Source organism: Chelonia mydas, chromosome 6 (genome assembly GCF_015237465.2).
Source record: "Chelonia mydas isolate rCheMyd1 chromosome 6, rCheMyd1.pri.v2, whole genome shotgun sequence".
NCBI classification, from domain to species: domain Eukaryota; kingdom Metazoa; phylum Chordata; order Testudines; family Cheloniidae; genus Chelonia; species Chelonia mydas.
The window spans coordinates 111,118,927-111,137,441 of NC_051246.2; the positions used below are offsets into that span (position 1 = coordinate 111,118,927).

General features: G+C 43.5%; 1 protein-coding gene across 5 annotated transcripts in view; it reads left to right on the forward strand.

Moving 5' to 3' along the window:
• Nucleotides 1-18,515, forward strand: part of PPP2R5C (protein phosphatase 2 regulatory subunit B'gamma) — a 194,323-nt gene that overhangs the window by 81,802 nt on the left and 94,006 nt on the right. For all 5 annotated transcript variants that reach the window (XM_037900956.2, XM_043548548.1, XM_037900954.2 and 2 more), the window contains one exon: nucleotides 10,247-10,446. In XM_037900956.2, coding sequence (XP_037756884.1) covers nucleotides 10,247-10,446 — 200 coding nt within the window. The remainder of the gene's footprint in view (nucleotides 1-10,246; nucleotides 10,447-18,515) is intronic.

An 18,515-nucleotide genomic window follows, 5' to 3' on the forward strand; every position in this document is an offset into this window, starting at 1 on the left:
CAAGGGCCTGGGACCAATTACGGGACTGATCATCTGGGCCATCATTGCCCATCTTCTAGGAGGAGATTGCCCTTCTCAGGAGGTTCCTCCCAACAGCCGGCCCATGATCCCATTTGATGTCCTGGTACCAATCGAGCAGAGTGAGGCATGGATCACCGGGTGTCTGATGCAGATCCGCCGAATGCCGTTCATCTCCGAGACCCTGACCAAGACACCCGTCTCGCTCGGACAGGTCGGCTTTGGGTTACAATAATAGAATCATAGAATATCGGGGTTGGAAGGGACCTCAGGAGGTCGTCTAGTCCAACCCCCTGCTCAAAGCAGGACCCAATCCCCAACTAAATCATCCCAGCCAGGGCTTTGTCAAGCCTGACCTTAAAAACTTCAAAGGAAGGAGATTCCGCCACCTCCCTAGGTAACGCATTCCAGTGCTTCACCACCCTCCTAGTGAAAAAGTTTTTCCTAATATCCAACCTAAACCTCCCCCACTGCAACTTGAGACCATTACTCCTCGTTCTGTCATCTGCTACCACTGAGAACAGTCTAGCTCCATCCTCTTTGGAACCCCCTTTCAGGTAGTTGAAAGCAGCTATCAAATCCCCCCTCATTCTTCTCTTCTGCAGACTAAACAATCCCAGTTCCCTCAGCCTCTCCTCATAAGTCATGTGTTCCAGATCCCTAATCATTTTTGTTGCCCTCCGCTGGACGTTTTCCAATTTTTCCACATCCTTCTTGTAGTGTGGGGCCCAAAACTGGACACAGTACTCCAGATGAGGCCTCACCAATGTCAAATAGAGGGGAACGATCACGTCCCTCGATCTGTTGGCAATGCCCCTACGTACACATCTCAAAATGCCATTGGCCTTCTTGGCAACAAGGGCACACTGTTGACTCATATCCAGCTTCTTGTCCACTGTCACCCCTAGGTCCTTTTCTGCAGAACTGCCGCCTAGCCATTTGGTCCCAAGTCTGTAGCGGTGCACGGGATTCTTCCGTCGTAAGTGCAGGACTCTGCACTTGTCCTTGTTGAACCTCATCAGATTTCTTTTGGCCCAATCCTCTAATTTGTCTAGGGCCGTCTGTATCCTATCCCTACCCTCCAGCGTGTCTACCACTCCTCCCAGTTTAGTGTCATCTGCAAACTTGCTGAGGGTGCAGTCCACGCCATCCTCCAGATCTTTAATGAAGATATTGAACAAAACCAGCCCCAGGACTGACCCTTGGGGCACGCCGCTTGATACTGGTTGCCAACTAGACATGGAGCCATTGATCACTACCCGTTGAGCCTGACGATCTAGCCAGCTTTCTATCCACCTTATAGTCCATTCATCCAGCCCATACTTCTTTAACTTGCTGGCAAAAATACTGTGGGATACCTTATCAAAAGCTTTGCTAAAGTCAAGGAATAATATGTCTACTGCTTTCACCTCATCCGCAGAGTCAGTTATCTTGTCATAGAAGGCAATTAGATTAATCAGGCATTACTTGCTCTTGGTGAATCCATACTGACTGTTCCTGATCACTTTCCTCTCCTGTAAGTGCTTCAGAATTGATTCCTTGAGGACCTGCTCCATGATTTTTCCAGGGACCGAGGTGAAAAAAAATAAATATGGAGATTTACCTATCTCATATAACTGGAAGGGACTTTGAAAGGTCGAGTCTAGTCCCTGCCTTCAGAGCAGGACCAAGTACTGTCCCTTATTTTTGCCCCAGATCCCTAAATGGCCGCCTCAAGGATTGAACTCACAACCCTGGGTACAGCAGGCCAATGCTCAAACCACTGAGCTATCCCTCTCCCTTATTGGTTGCAGTGACCAGCACCAGTTGGACAAGAGCCACCGCTCCGTCTGTTCCTGGTCGTCCAGTACCAACTGCTCCGCTTATAGCTCCGGCATGAAGCAGTGTTACATGACTGTGGGACAAGTCCCAGTACCTACAGAGACACTGGCATCGACACTGAAACTGGTTCCATGGTCCCAAGCACAGTGGCTGGCGCCATGGTACCCGTGGAACCCTTGGGGGTTCACCCAACCATCCCAGGCTGTCCGATCGGTGTCAGGAGCCTCGGAGAGGCTAGCGACCTCGGTATCCCATCCCTATCTGGTGCTCGAGTCTTCAGAGGGGTAAGACCCCACAGGTCTAGGAGGACCCAGGGGAGGAAGCTGCTGGACAACTGTGATTAAGTGGGGTTTTATTCATCTTGTTATGTTGCACATGAGTCTTACTGTCCTATACTAATACTGTGTGTACCTCAGTTTCGCTTTGTACTGCACCAGTATTTAGGGTGGGAATCAGGTGTGTGATTTTGCTGAGGCCTTCAGGGCAGGTGAGACTGCCCAGCTATTTGCACCTATGTAACTTGAGACCCAGGAGGGGGGATGTGACCAGGTGACACCTTTTGCCTGAGAAGCGAGACAAAGAGAAGGAGGAGCAGCATCAAGGGGGGTGTCGCAGGTCAGGTGGTTGGAGGTGGGCAGTCTGCGTGGGGGGACTGGAAGAGGGGGAATCCAGGGTGTCTGGCCCGAGATTCCCAAGATGGACTTGGCTGAAAGTCACTAATGTATGTAATAGCAAGTTCTGTTCTACGCTGTGTTCCTGTCGACGAATAAATCTTTCTTTCTTACGCTGGCTGCGATTCACGTCTGACTGCGGAGTTGGGGTGCAGGGCCCTCTGGATTCCCCAGGAGCCCCACCTGTGCAGACTTGCTGTGGGAAGTGCATGGTGTGAAAAGGGGATGCTGAATGCTCCGAGGTCAGACCCAGGAAGGCTGAAGCTGTGTAAACTGCTTGCCCTGGAGACAGTATGCTCAGAGAGAGGAGGCATGCTCCCCCAGAGCACTGACTGGCTTTGTATGGAGTAGTTCCAGAGCATTGCCCAGTGACTCTGTGACAGCCGCCAATGGACATGGAGGTTCCCGTGGCTCCAGCTTTGTCCTCGTCGTCACCAGAAGGGCCCTCTCACCCATGATAGCCTCAGGATAGCCGAAGCGCATCAGGAACTTTTGAAGAGGGTCACCTCCAACATGGGGCTTCAGTCAGAGGAACTGGAAGAGCCTTCGGACTCTCTCTTTGACGTCCTTGGCTCCTGCCAGGGTGGCTCTACCCCTTCATGAAAGGGTTTCCAAGATCACGAATGCCCTGTGGCAGACCGCCTCTTCCCTGGCCCCTATCTCCAAAAGGGCTGAATGCAAGTACTTTGTACCAATGAAGGGGCATGAGTATTTATACTCCCACCCAGCCCCTAATTCCCTTGTGGCTGAGGCGGTTAACCACAAGGAGAGGCAAGGACAGCCCAGGGCTACCCCCAAAAATAAAGACTTGAGGAGGCTGGATCTCTTTGGACCAAGATTTATTTGTCTTCCAGCCTCCAGCTGAGAGTGGCCAACCACCAAACCCTCTTTGGCCAGTATGACTTCAATATGTGGCAAGCCTTTTTCGCTGCTTATTCCAGATCTAGTTCTGGCTCGTGTAATAAGCTTTTTCTTACACTGATATATCTTTTATTCCTATCACAATTCGATCTCTTACCTTTGATTCAGATTGCGGAAATTGCGTGTCTGACTTCTTATCTTTAGGTCTGTTAAAAAGGATTCAGAAGTTTCTGCCCCCACTGGATTTCTTGAATAAAACTGAAATCTTTCAAATGTTTCACTTTTTTTGGTCATCCGAATTCCTTAAAAATTTTTTTAAAGACAAACTCCTAGTTGGTTCATTCTCTAACATTAAGCTCAAATGAATTATATAATGAAATTGCTTCAGTACCTGCAATATTCAAAAAGATGGTAGTCTTTTGTTCATCTTCCTTATGAGTAGATCCTGATACCCTCAAAATGAATCAAATTGTTATTTAAACATTTTCCAATTTTCTGCATTATTTCTTGACATTTTCAGAAATGTGGGAACACTTAATTGATCCATCTGATTTCATTCAAGCTTGCTTTTCACTTTTTAGCAACTTTTACCTGTTTTTTTTTCTTTTTTAACTTCTTCCAGGTCTTTTTGTAATTTCCTTCACTCCTGATACCATGTGTTGTTTTATATTCTGGTAATCCACTAGTCTTAATAATAATTGCTAGTAACTTGACAGTCTTTATTGTGTACATAGTTAACACATAAACAGAGCATCTTAACTCTGGTCAATCAGTCAGTCTAACTTAAAACCAACAGCCTCCTCCAGGTGTCAGCCCCCATACTCTGAAGATTCTATTAATTCTCTTAAAGCCATGGTAAAACCACAGTCTCTGCCTTGTCAGGTCAGCTTCTTAGCCATCTAACAGTTTTTTCTAACAGTTAAGTACCAATGAACATACTGGCCGGAAAGGGAAAGTGGAACTAGTGACTTTTGTCTCTAGGGATGTAGAGAAATAACCTGGCTTCATCACTATGTGAACTAGGCCTGTCTAAAATATCCAAACCACCTCAAAGAGGAGGTCAAGCTTGATCCTTTGCTTAGCTCAGTCCATTACTTCCAGGATTATTAGCAATATTCATTAGAATATCGATATTTCATTTTTCCTATTAAGATACAATGCACTATAAATCAATTTATAGAGCTTTGTCAATTACTTCCATTGTCAAAAAATATATTTAGACTTCTGAATTTTGCAGGGCCTAATTAAGTAGTATGGCAAGGTTTTAGGCAGTAACCTTGCATGGATTTCTATACTGTGAACACCCATAAGTATTAGGAACTGAACCAGAGACTCTGTAAGCCCTGGCATTCAATGGTGAAATATCAGATTTAACTGGGAAAGTGCAACTTCAAGAAATATTGTTTGTGCAAACAAAACCTTTAAATACAGGCAATAAAATACTGCTAGTTTGGAATTGTGATGGGCTGTTCTGGCTCCTGCCTCTGCTGCTGTTTATAAACTGCTCAGAGACCCTTGTGCTGGTCAAACATCTTCTGTAGTTTTATTTACAATGTGGGTTCCCAACATCTTCATACTGTATACAGTTCTGCTCTTAACAGTCCTAGAGAACCCCCTGCTCCTGCAACAAGCAGAGAAGAACAATTTCTCTCCTCCCTCTGCTTTCTGCTCTCTCCCATAATTCAGGGGTGGACAAACTTTTTGGTCCAAGGGCCACATCTGGGTGGGGAAATTGTATGCAGGGCAGGGGGTTGGGGTGCGGGACGGGGTGTGGGAGGGGGTTCAGTGTTCAGGAACAGGCTCAGGGCAAGGGATTGGGGAGGAGGAGGGGTGTGGGTTGTATGAGGGGGCTCAGGGAAGGGGGTTGGGGTACAGGAGGGGTGCAGAGTGCAGGAAGGGGCTCAGGGCAGAGGAGCAGGAGGGGTGCGGACTGCGGAAGGGAGCTCAAGGCAGGGGGTTGGGGTGCAGGGTATGGCGGGGGCTCAGGGGACAGGGTTGGGGTGCATAGGAGTGCATGGTGCAGCAGGAGGCTCAGGGCAGGGAGTTGGGGGGCGGAGTACAGAAGGGGTTCAGGCTCTGGCCCGGTGCCACTTACCTAAAGCGGTTCCGGGGTGGCTGCAGCTCACACCAGGGCCAGGGCAGGCTCCCTGCATGCCTGTCGTGACCCCACACCGTGCCACTCTGGGAAGCGGCCAGCACGATGTCCCTGTATGGCCCCTGGGGTCTGGGGGGCGCACAGGGCTCCACGTGCTGCCCTTGCCGCGCCTCTAGGTACCTCCCCTGAAGCTCCCATTGGCCGCAGTTCCCTGTTCCCGGCCAATGGGAACTGCGAGGGGCGATGCCTGGAGACAAGGGCGATGCCTGGAGGCAAGGGCAGTGCATGGAGCTCCCCCCCCGGGCCGCAGGGACGTGGTGCTGGCCACTTCTGAGAGCGGCACGGGGCCTGCGGCACCACAGGGGGGGCAATCCCGTGGGCTGGATCCAAAGCCCTGACGGGCTGAATCTGGGCCGTAGTTTGCCCATCCCTGCTCTAATCCTTTTTTGTGCCTATTTGTAGCCTTTGTCTAATAGGTTAATTAGCCTTCCAGCTCTCCTCCACCCACAAATTAGGCACAGCTCTGTTTAACCAGCTCCATTCTGCATTGTTTGATTCGATCTGCTGAGACCAGAGTGCTGTCTCAGTCGTTCTTGCCCAGCACTCTGTCACAGGAATATACAAACAATTATTGAATTAAAGATTAATTCTAAGGAAATTGTAACTTCTTTGTGTGCTTGTTTACATGTGTTCCACTTCTGATGTACATATGCCAGAAATCAGAACATGTTAGCCAGCAGTGTCTGTTGATCATACCAGCTCCTTGGGTAAAGCAATGATTGTCTATTAAATTGAATGAATGGTTGATATTTTGTGTTTTTACATGTGTAGGTTAAACACTTTTAAAGTGCTGTGAACATTAGGCTGGAATCCTGCATGTAGTCATAAGAAAGGCATTGGTCTGTTCATGAGCAGCTGTCATTTAGCACTTTCTTTCTAGTTATAGAGTTCTTTGCTATCAGTGGTCTCCTAGCAACACTGATGAAAGCTGTAATTGAGTTTTGCTGCTTATTGTATGCTGTTTATTTTGATGTGCTCCTGTTTAAGGCTGTTGTTGCTTATAGTTATTTTGGAACGAGTATCTGGAGTTACTCAGTATACCAAGTTTAAAGAAATTGATTGCTTGCCATTTAATACAAAATACATATTTGAAATATATTTTAGACTTTGTTTCCAAATAGAAAAGGAGGACTTGTGGCACCTTAGAGACTAACCAATTTATTTGAGCATAAGCTTTCGTGAGCTACAGCTCACTTCATCGGATGCATACTGTGGAAAGTGATCTTCTACACTTTCCACAGTATGCATCCGATGAAGTGAGCTGTAGCTCATGAAAGCTTATGCTCAAATAAAATGGTTAGTCTCTAAGGTGCCAGAAGTACTCCTTTTCTTTTTGCGAATACAGACTAACACGGCTGTTACTCTGAAACCTGTTTCCAAATAGCAGTACTGTTTGCTGTCCCAAGATAGATTTGTCAATCACTTACAAGGAGAATATCCTAGCGTGTTAAATATCAAACCAGATTACACAAATGCTGTCAAATACTCAGGTTATTTGGCTTGTATTTGTTGTACATACATGTATAATTGGTAGCAAAATCTGAAACAATCCATGATCATATTAGCACAGGGACTCTTACTGCTTGTGATAAAAAGTCCTTGCATTTTATTCTGTGGGAAAAGAGGAGAAATTTAGGTAATTAGTAGAAGTGAAAGCAAGCTATTGAAGTACTTACAGAGGCAGCTTTATCCTATTCTGTTAACCTGCTGTACCTCTCTTTGATGCTAATGTCTAATGAGTTTTGTGTAGTGATTCTTTTGCAAGTCTAAAGTGTATTATCTCACTGTAACCATGTACAACCTCTGTATCCACCTATTGTTTCTTGTCTTACACTTAGATTGCAAATTGTTTAGGGCAGTGGCTGTTTACTGTTTACTTGTGTTCTACATTGTCTAGCACAACGATGCCTAGATCCATGCCTTGGTCCCTTAGATGCAATATCAATACAAATAATAATAGAATTTAAAGCAGTGGTCCCCAAACTGTGGGATGTACCCCTTTAGGTGGGTGGGTAGGAACATTCAGGGGGCATGGGAGGGCCTGGACCAGCCTCCATGGGGGGGCAGGCAGGGAGTACCTCCCCGTCCCGCTCTGTCCCCAGCTCTGCTCCAGCCCCAGCAGAGAGTCCAGCTTCGTGGTTGGCCATGGCTCCCACTTCCAGCCCCAGCCCTGCCACCGACCATGCCCCAGCTCCTGGTCCCACTTCCGGCTGCAGCTCCCAGCCCTAACCATGGCTCAGCTCCTGGCAATGGCCCGGGCCAGCCACCATGGGGAGTGGGGAGGAACCGCCACCCAGCTCTGCTCTGGTCTCAGTTCTTCCCCCAGCTGAGGCCCTGGCCATGGTTCCTGCTCCTAGGCTGCGGGCCTCAGCTGTGGCTCCACTCCCTGCTGAGGTCCCGGGTCTTGGGGTGAGGGCGCGGACAGATTACATTATGGGTAAGGGGGCGGGGAAGGGAAAATAAAAAGTTTGGGGACCACTGATCTAAAGAAATACAAAGGATAATTTTATGTTCATACAATACAGCCTAATGGGTATCAAATTTGACCAAACTAATGGGGTAATGGAGAATACATAGTAATATGTGGAAATCCTCAAAATATGTCTGTATAATTGGGATTCTCTCAGCTTCAGCAAATATAGAAAAAAGTATAATAGAGTTTAGAAGAGTGAGGCATCATCTTTCCGTGGTGACTTCTTCATATAAGATTGTTCTGTTTGCCATCAATACCATTAGTATGTCATTCTTAGTGTGCGTTGAGAAGGATGGAGCAATTTACATCATCAATTTAAATCACTTGATCTTTTTTTAGAAAATTACTGATTTGAATCAAGTTGAAGCTTTATAAAACTAATTAGCAAATTTGTGTTATTGCAACTTTAGATTAAAATTCTACAGTGGACTAAATTATTAACACCACATTTTAAAATGCTGCTACTTGTGGGGTGTTTTGTTTGAATTTTACAATACTGTTATTGATGAGGCTGGAAAAGTGTACTGAAAGTTAAAGCCATGATCCTGCAAGTGCATAAGCAGGTATGTAACTTTAGTCACTTGAATTGACTTCGGTGAGATTATTCATACTTAAAACTAAGCATGTGCAGAAGTGTTTGGCATCAGGGGGGCTAAAATTATATTTTTGTTTCAGAATTGGGGATATAAAATCCCCCCCCCCCCCCGAAAAAAAAAAGAAAAAAGAGCATTAGTGTTAATCATGAAAAATTTAGACTTTCAGTACATTCATGAAGTTAATGTGTATTGTTTTTGTGCTCAGAGGCCAATATTTTCAAAAATTGGAGCCTAAATTTAGGCTCCTGAACCCATATTTAGGCACCTTAAGATGGGATTTTCAAAAGCACCAAATTTATTTTAGGAGCACTAATCCCATTGGCTTCAAACTGCAAATCCTGATGGAGGAGTGTAAACTGACCAAAACATTTAAGTTTTCTTGACTTATGGAAGTTCAGTAATATTGGAAGGTGCTGTCGGTTGGGGCGAGGAAAAAAAAAAGCGCAGACTATATGGTTATCAATGTTATGTATTATATGTGAACTCTAATGAATGTCACTTTGTGTCAGCATTATTGATTTCATTGCTGCACGTTTTAAAGGATGTAACAAGGCACATGCTGTAAATCACAGGAGTTGGGAATTGAGAGATTATTATTTGTATTACCTTGTCAAGGACCAGGATTTTGTCAAACTATAATGATTGGTAGTGAGTGTCTACACGTACAAATAAGAGCTTCTGAATATTCAAACTGTGTAATTTGGGGTTTTTTTGTCCACTCAATGAAAATCCTGAGCTATACAGTTTCAGGCCCCATTTCTCCAATGTCTCATGTCCTTCATAAGGTGAATTATTCTTTAGAAAATGTATGCAGCACTAATACAGTTTTTGTTTAAATATGATGAATATATATACGCTGTCTAAGGATGTAGTACTTGCCACACAAAAGGGACATCTCAGGTTGGAGTGGTAAGTGTAAAATCTATTCCTTTCAAACTAAAAGAACACCTCATGAGTTTAAAACTTCAGAAATGTACAATATTTCATAGAATCATAGAAGTGTAGGACTAGAAGGGACCTCAAGAGATCTTCTAGTCCAGTCCCTTACACTCAAGGCAGGACTAAGCATCATCTCTAGACCATTCCTGACAGGTGTTTGTCTAACCTGCTCTTAAAAATCTCCAGTGATGGAGGTTGCACAACCTCCCCAGGCAGTTTATTCCAGTGCTTAACTACCCTGACAGTTAAGAAGTTTTTCCTAATGTCCAACCTAAACTGCAAAAGTTTAGTCAAATGCACAGACTAAAGATGCAGCAAGCATGTTCAATCTGTGGAGAAGATGACTCTCAGTCAGATGAGCTCTGGAATTTTGTGTGTGGTAAAAATATTTAATCAAGTATGCATGTTTTTTCTGCTCAGTCAACAATTATGACAAATGCGAGCAAAACCACAGTGGCATTGCCATTCATGCTTCCTATATCATAGGGTGTTACTGGAGAACAAGACTCCAGTGAGATAAAGAATTTTCATAATCTCTGTGTTTTGCAGGTTATTTGTTAAGATTTAGAATGCTTGCTGGTATTCTTCAACACTATTACAAAGTCTCTATATATTAAAAAAAAAAAAAAGAGAGAAAGTGGGAGGAGTGCAAAGTCCTTTATAATAACTAGTTTGTAGACCTGTTCATAACCAAAATATTTTCATTTTTCAGATGTTCCTCCTGCTGAGCAAGAAAAGCTTTTTATTCAAAAGTTGCGACAATGTTGTGTCCTTTTTGACTTTGTTTCTGATCCACTGAGTGACCTAAAGTGGAAGGAAGTAAAGCGAGCTGCTTTAAGTGAAATGGTAGAGTACATCACACATAATCGCAATGTGATCACAGAGCCCATTTACCCTGAAGTAGTGCACATGGTAAGTGATTTAGCAACTGGAAATATTTTGAAAGCCCTTTTTGTAGTTCAGAGTTAATTCTTTGCCTGTATTAATTTCTTTTAGCAAAGCTTACCTGATCTTTTTTGAAGCTTTCAATATTTTAGGTTTCATGAAAAACATATCTCTGTAATCAGTTGTCTTTTTTTTAAAACTGACAGCTTTCAAAATCATATTGCCAGTGTTGTTGGAAATACTTGGCTCTGCCTCTAGTTATTCATTAACTTGGAAATGGTCATGCAGAAGTAGAAGCATGTTGGAATTTCAGAAAACAAATTTGCTGTGGAACAGTTTAATTTCTTCAGTCTTGTGTTCGCAACCTACATATTGCACACACACAAACTATTTAAAAGAACATAAAGATTGCGAAATCAAACATTTGAAATTAAGAAATGCCAGAATTAAGGCTTCTTGCAACCTCAGTTCAGTCCCTTGGTGTGTATGCATTATGAAGCAATCTTTAATTACTTAATCACATACTAAGCCTATGAGAAAATTAATTCTGTACTAATAGCAGAAAGCCCATGCTGTTGTACAGGTGAAATTCATAGTCTTATGTAAAAAAGCCAAAAATAGCTGAGAACATAAACATTGGACAGTAAAAGACACCAGATCCCATTGATGACTGAGCCTGGTGACATTCTGAACAAAGAAAGCTCTCCACCATGCTTGTAGCTGCTTCTGTCGCTTCACATTGACTCGACAGATATTCTAGGCTTCACAGTAGTGTTTGAATAGCATGAAATGGATGAGGCATGGTGCAATGAGAATAACACAAGTACTGAATCCAATATACACAAGTACTCATTCAGTAATCACCATCCATACTGTGCACTGACCAAGGCAAGCATCTTATGGTAAAAATTGTAAATGATCATGTAATTAAAGACCTGTATCACTCCCCCTGGCTCCCTGTCCCAGGCTCCTTGTTGCAGTAAGCCCTCCCCCTCCTCCCCCCGGTCCAGTTGTTTTTTCTTCCATGCTTTATGGGTGCCCGCAGAGAAGCAGCACTGAGAGCACAAAAGAGACAGTCTTCCTGCTTTCAGTTTTGGTACCTGGTACCTCAGCCCATAGTAGCCAAGAGCAGCAATTACGGGGAAAGGTTTCTCACCCATGAAGTACTCTCAGTATGGATGGAATTTTTGAAGAATTTAGGGGAAACTTGTTAGAAGTTGGCAGCTGAGCAGAGAGTTTTTTCAAAGTCTTCTAACTTGGCTAAATCTTGATGGATTTTCATAGGGACAGCAAAAGGCATAGCCATGAAAAAAGGTGACTGAACCCTGTTAAATTTCAAGGCCACGCTCGAAAGCATGTGGGCTTCTGCAGAGTTCAGTCTTATTACTATGCATATTACATGTCTATATAGGCTGTTGGTTTTTTTTAGTGAAGACATATAGGCTACTGTGCTTCAGTATGTTGATAACACTCAGTTTTATCTCCATCTCCGCTAATCCCGGCAGGAGTGATTGAGCACCTGACCCAGTGTCTGGTGAAGATTGAGGCATAGATGAGAGCAAACTGGCTGAGATTCAGATCAGAATAAACCAAGGTAGTGATGGTGAGCTGGGTTAGGCAATCAAATCTATGTTGGAGATTTGTATCTTCCCCCATGATTGAGGGAATGTGGCTGCTATTTGTGACTAGAGTTCATAACTTGTAGGTCTGATTGGACCAATAGCTCTATAAAGATGACCAAGTAGCAGTTGGCTGGGTTGATTTCCCCCCCCCCCCCCCCCCATCTACATGTGACCAGAGGGGTATGTACCACCTTTTCTTTCAGATTACTGCTGTAATTCATGCTTTTGTCATTTTGTGATTAGACTTTTTTATAACGCACACTACGTGGCACAACATATTAAGTCTCTCTTGGAGCTGAAGCTGATGCAGAATGAAGTGTGTCTTATTGGGAATGTACCTGTGCTCTGTGATCTGGTTTGTTTGATGGTTAGCTTCCAGGTGAATTAAAAATGTTGGGTTTAACCTGTAAAATCCTAAATAGCCTGGGATCTGTTGGTTTGAGACACCATCTTGCTTCCTATACAATACTACCACAACTGCAATCAGCAAGAGCACTTGAACTGGTGCTCCCTAGCTATAAAAGAGAGGGAGTTGCTGTCAGGGCATTCTGAGGCCCTCTTGTCTGAAATAACACAATTATGTTAACTTTCCAGTCATGCTACAAGGTCCATCTGTTTTTTCAGGCATTTGGCATTGGGGTATGCTCTTATTTTGTGAAGATGGATGAGATACTGTGTTGCTATTTATGATTTGATCATGGCAGCGTTTTCTTAAGGAATTAAAATAAGGTCTATATGTGCTTTAAGTAATGGTAGAGCATCTAGAATTTTTGGATTGCTGTCTTTTATGCCTTTAAATCAGTTAATCTTTTTTAAAGAGCACCCAGAGGGACTTATTTTCAGGAGAATCACAATGGCAGCTGTAATGGATTACTTTTACTTTTAAAATTTATCCTATCTTCCAACAGTGGATGGTACCCGACACTTCAGAGGGAAATTTATTGAGTGATCCATCCCCTGTCATCTGGTCCCAGGTCCTAGGAGCCAGAGGTTTGGGGACACCCAGAACATGGGGTCCATTCCTGATCATCTTGGCTAATAGTCATTGATGGACCTATCCTCCATGAACTTATCTAATTCTTTTTGAACCCAGTTATACTTTTGGCCTTCGCAACTTACCCTAGCAATGAGTTCCACAGGTTGACTGTGCGTTGTGTGAAGTACTTCCTTATGTTTGTTTTAAACCTGCTGCCTGTTAATTTCATTGGGTAAACCCTAGTTCTTGTGTTATGTGAAGGGGTAAATAACACTTCCCTGTTCAGTTTCTCCACTCCATTAATGATTTATAGACCTCTATCATATCCCCGTCTAGTCGTCTCTTTTCTAAGATGAACAGTCCCAGTCTTTTTAATCTTTCCTCATATGAAAGCTGTTCCATACCCTTAATCACATTTATTGCCCTTCTCTGTACCTTTTCCAATATTAATATGTCTTTTTTGAAATGGGGATTAGCAAAACTGCATGCAATATCCAAAGTGCAAGCATACCCTGGATTTATATATTGGCATTATATTTTCTGTCATAAATGTCATGGTTTTACAGGGTGCCACAGGCGCTGTCAGTCTGCTACATGCTTTCCAAGTGATAGCATTGTTGATTTCCCCATATGGTTTGTTGTTGCTATCATTTGGATGGAAGAAGATTTTTATTTATTTTTATTTTTTAAATGACTTGCAAAATCCATATGCTACAGCTCACAATACCCAAGGGTGGTGACTTGCCCATAAGACTGTTGTGACAGATAAGTAATTTACCCTGTTCTCATGTTAGCATCTCTAAAATGTGCCTAAAATAATTCACCTGTTTGTGCTATTCAGTACAGGATACTGAGTCATGCTTATTTGAAAGATGCATCACTTATGGATGGTCAGTCATGTCTATATATTTATATGTAGCATTTTAGGAATTAAATACCTTAATCAAGACACTGCATTTGACATCTTCAATACATCCCACCCACCCACTCTGTTTATGCCTGTTCCTCATTGTGTCAAGCCTATATTTAGAGGGAACAATTTTCAAAAACTGTTACGCAGTGGAAACAATGCTGACTGTTCATTTTTGACCCAAGAGTTCACTAGGGTCTTCTGAGATATAGACACGCATTTGCTGACCCAAAAAGTTTACAATCTAAATGTAGGCTTGACACAATGAGGGACAGGCATAAACAGAGTGGGTGGGTGGGTGGGATGGGTACTAGGAATTACCATACGAAGATTAGAATAGTGGTCTGTCTGGACAGTATCCTGTTCCTGTCAGTGGCCAGTAGCCACATGCTTCAGAGGAAGAATCAGAACAGAAAATTATGAAGTAACACACTTAGAGTTTGGTGTTGATCTGTCAGTTGGTGGTTGGCTTATGCACTTAATTCCCTTGGATCAGTTTTACATTTTTCCTTTTCAGTATTCTTTATATATCCCCTTTTTCTGGAAGATAGAAGCACCCAATTTACCTTCTCCTTACATTTATCCACTTACAGAAGTCTTTTCTGCTTCTAATAATTTTCCTCAGCTTCTGGCTTACAGTAGGATCACTTGACTACTCAGTAAGGCATGTAAACATTTTGGTGGTTCAATTAAATTATATATTTTTATATGAAAGATGAGCTCCCTTTTCATAGATGATATGGAAGAAGTAATTTTTTTAAATGGATTTGAATATTAACCTATTTTGCACCTACTGTTAGAGGAACAGTTCAAAAGAGAACTAGACAAGTTCATGGAGCATAGGTCCATCAATGGCTATTACCCAGGGATGGTGGGTGGATGGACAGGATGGTGTCACTAGCCTCTGTTCACCAGAGGCTGGGAATGGGTGACAGGGAATGGATCACCTGATGATTACCTGTTCTGTTCATTCCCTCTGGGGCACCTGGCATTCGCCACTGTCAGAAGACAGGATACTGGGCTAGATGGACCTTTGGTCTGACCCAGTATGGCCGTTCTTATGTTCTTAGGATGTGCAGGAACCAGTTCACAGATGCTTCATATTGTCTTTACTTTCCTCCAGGCAAATATGCAAATGAGGATGGAAAGAGGGAACAGTTGTTCGAGTGATTGCTCATGTGTATTCCACAATAGGTGTGCATGATTGCCACGTGCACTGGTGCCAGAAGTTTTTCCCCTAACAGTACCCGTAGGGGGGGAGTGGCGCCTGCCTGGCGCGGTATAAAGGGAGCTCCGCTCTCCCCCCTACCCTCAGTTCCTTCTTGCCGACAGTGAAGGTGCGTCGGAACTGCTCTGCTCCAACTTTGCTGTAGCTCGTCCCCAGAACTGTTTGTTCATTCAGTGTTAGTACCTGTAGTTAGTTAGCTGTTTAGTTAGTCAGTGAGCCCGGGGTTTAAGTAATGGAGCTCTGGTAGGCGTTCTGTGCCAAGAAGTGACCCGCGTGCAGACTGTTTGCGCTGTTTGGGAGAAACCCATATTAGCGAAAGGTGCAAGATTTGCAAGTCTTTTAAGCCTCAGATCAAAAGAGAAAGGGACATTAGGCTCCGAGCCATCCTGATGGAGTCAGTGCTGACCCCGAATCTGGCACGCAGCTCCGAACCGGTACCCGGCACTGCGGCGTTGGTACGCGGCGACCCTCCGGTCCCATCGACCAGTCATAGATTCATAGATATTTAGGTCAGAAGGGACCATTGTGATCATCTTGTCTGACCTCCTGCACAACGCAGGCCACAAAATTTCACCCACCATTCCTGCAAAAAACCACACACCTATATCTGTGGTATTGAAGTCCTCAAATCGTAGTTTAAAGACTTCAAGGAGCAGAGAATCCTCCTGCAAGTGACCCGTGCCCCATGCTACAGAGGAAGGCGAAAAACCTCCAGGGCCTCTTCCAATCTGCCTTGGAGGAAAAATCCTTCCTGACCCCAAATATGGCGATCAGCTAAACCCTGAGCATATGGGCAAGATTCATCAGCCAGATACTACAGAAAATTCTTTCCTGGGTAACTCAGATCCCACCCCATCTAACATCCCATCACAGGCCATTAGGCCTATTTACCATGAATATTTAACTACCAAAACCATGTTATCCCATCATACCATCTCCTCCATAAACTTATCGAGTTTAATCTTAAAGCCAGATAGATCTTTTGCCCCCACTGCTTCCCTTGGAAGGCTATTCCAAAACTTCACTCCTCTGATGGTTAGAAACCTTCGTCTAATTTCAAGACTAAACTTCCTGGTGGCCAGTTTATATCCATTTGTTCTTGTGTCCACATTGGTACTGAGCTTAAATAATTCCTCTCCGTCTCTGGTATTTATCCCTCTGATATATTTAGAGAGCAATCATATCTCCCCTCAACCTTCTTTTAGTTAGGCTAAACAAGCCAAGCTCCTTGAGTCTCCTTTCATAAGACAAGTTTTCCATTCCTCGGATCATCCTAGTAGCCCTTCTCTGTACCTGTTCCAGTTTGAATTCATCCTTCTGAAACATGGGAGACCAGAACTGCACACACTATTCCAGGTGGGGTCTCACCAGTGCCTTGTATAACGGTACTAAAACCTCCTTATCCCTACTGGAAATAAGTCTCCTGATACATCCCAAGACCGCGTTAGCTTTTTTTCACAGCCATATCACATTGGCGGCTCATAGTCATCCTATGATCAACCAATACTCCAAGGTCCTTTTCCTCCTCCGTTACTTCTAATTGATGTGTCCCCAGCTTATAACTAAAATTCTTGTTATTAATCCCTAAATGCATGACCTTACACTTCTCACTATTAAATTTCATCCTATTACTATTACTCCAGTTTACAAGGTCCTTCAAATCCTCCTGTATGATATCCCTGTCCTTCTCTAAATTGGCAATACCTCCCAGCTTTGTATCATCCGCAAACTTTATTAGCACACTCCCAATTTTGTGCCGAGGTCAGTAATAAAAAGATTAAATAAGATTGGTCCCAAAACCGATCCTTGAGGAACTCCACTGGTAACCTCCCTCCAGCCTGACAGCTCACCTTTCAGTAGGACCCGTTGTTGTCTCCCCTTTAACCAATTCCTTATCCACCTTTCAATTTTCCTATTAATCCCCATCTTATCCAATTTAGCTAATAATTCCCCATGTGGCACGGTATCAAATGCCTTACTGAAATCTAGGTAAATTAGATCCACTGTGTTTCCTTTGTCTAAAAAATCTGTTACTTTCTCAAAGAAGGAGATCAGGTTGGTTTGGCACGATCTACCTTTTGTAAAACCATGTTGTATTTTGTCCCATTTACCATTGACTTCAATGTCCTTAACTACCTTCTCCTTTGAAAATTTTTCCAAGACCTTGCATACTACAGATGTCAAACTAACAGGCCTATAATTACCCGGATCACGTTTTTTCCCTTTCTTAAAAATAGGAACTATGTTAGCAATTCTCCAATCATATGGTACAACCCCTGAGTTTACAGATTCATTAAAAATTCTTGCTAATGGGCTTGCAATTTCATGTGCCAATTCCTTTAATATTCTTGGATGAAGATTATCTGGGCCCCCCGATTTAGTCCCATTAAGCTGTTTGAGTTTCACTTCTACCTCAAATATGGTAATGTCTACCTCCATATCCTCATTCCCATTTGTCATGCTACCATTATCCCTAAGATCCTCTTTAGTCTTAAAGACTGAGGCAAAGTATTTGTTTAGATATTGGGCCATGCCTAGATTATCCTTGACCTCCACTCCATCCTCAGTGTTTAGCGGTCCCACTTCTTTCTTTGTTTTCTTCTTATTTATATGACTATAGAACCTTTTACTATTGGTTTTAATTCCCTTTGCAAGGTCCAACTCTGCTTGACTTTTAGCCTGTCTCTCTTTATCCCTACGTGTTCTGACCTCAATAAGGTAGCTTTCCTTGCTGATCACTCCCTTCTTCCACTCCCTGTATGCTTTCTGCTTTTTCTTAATCACCTCTCTGAGATGCTTGCTCATCCAGCTTGGTCTACAACTCCTGCTTATGAATTTTTTCCCCTTTCTTGGGATGCAGGCTTCCGATAGTTTCTGCCGCTTTGATTTAAAATAATCCCAGGCCTCCTCTACCGTTAGATCCATAAGTTCTTCAGTCCGATCCACTTCCCTAACTAATTTCCTTAATTTTTGAAAGTCAGCCCTTTTGAAATCAAAAACCCTAGCTGCAGATTTATTTTTGTTAATCCTGCCATTCAGTTTGAACTGAATTAGCTCATGATCACTTGAGCCAAGATTATCCCCTACAACCATTTCTTCTATGAGGTCCTCATTACTCACCAAAACCAATCTAAAATAGCATCCCCTCTAGTCGGTTCAGCAACTACTTGATGAAGGAATCCATCAGCTATCGCATCTAGGAAAATCTGAGCCCTATTATTATTATTATTACTGCTCCCCATCCACGGTACACGCCAAGAGGGTCAGGAAGACTCCTTCTTTGCAGCGGCATCGAGGGAAGTCTGGCACAGAGGCTAGGCCCAAGTCGGACAGTCCTCGATCCCCACTGGGCCCCAAGCC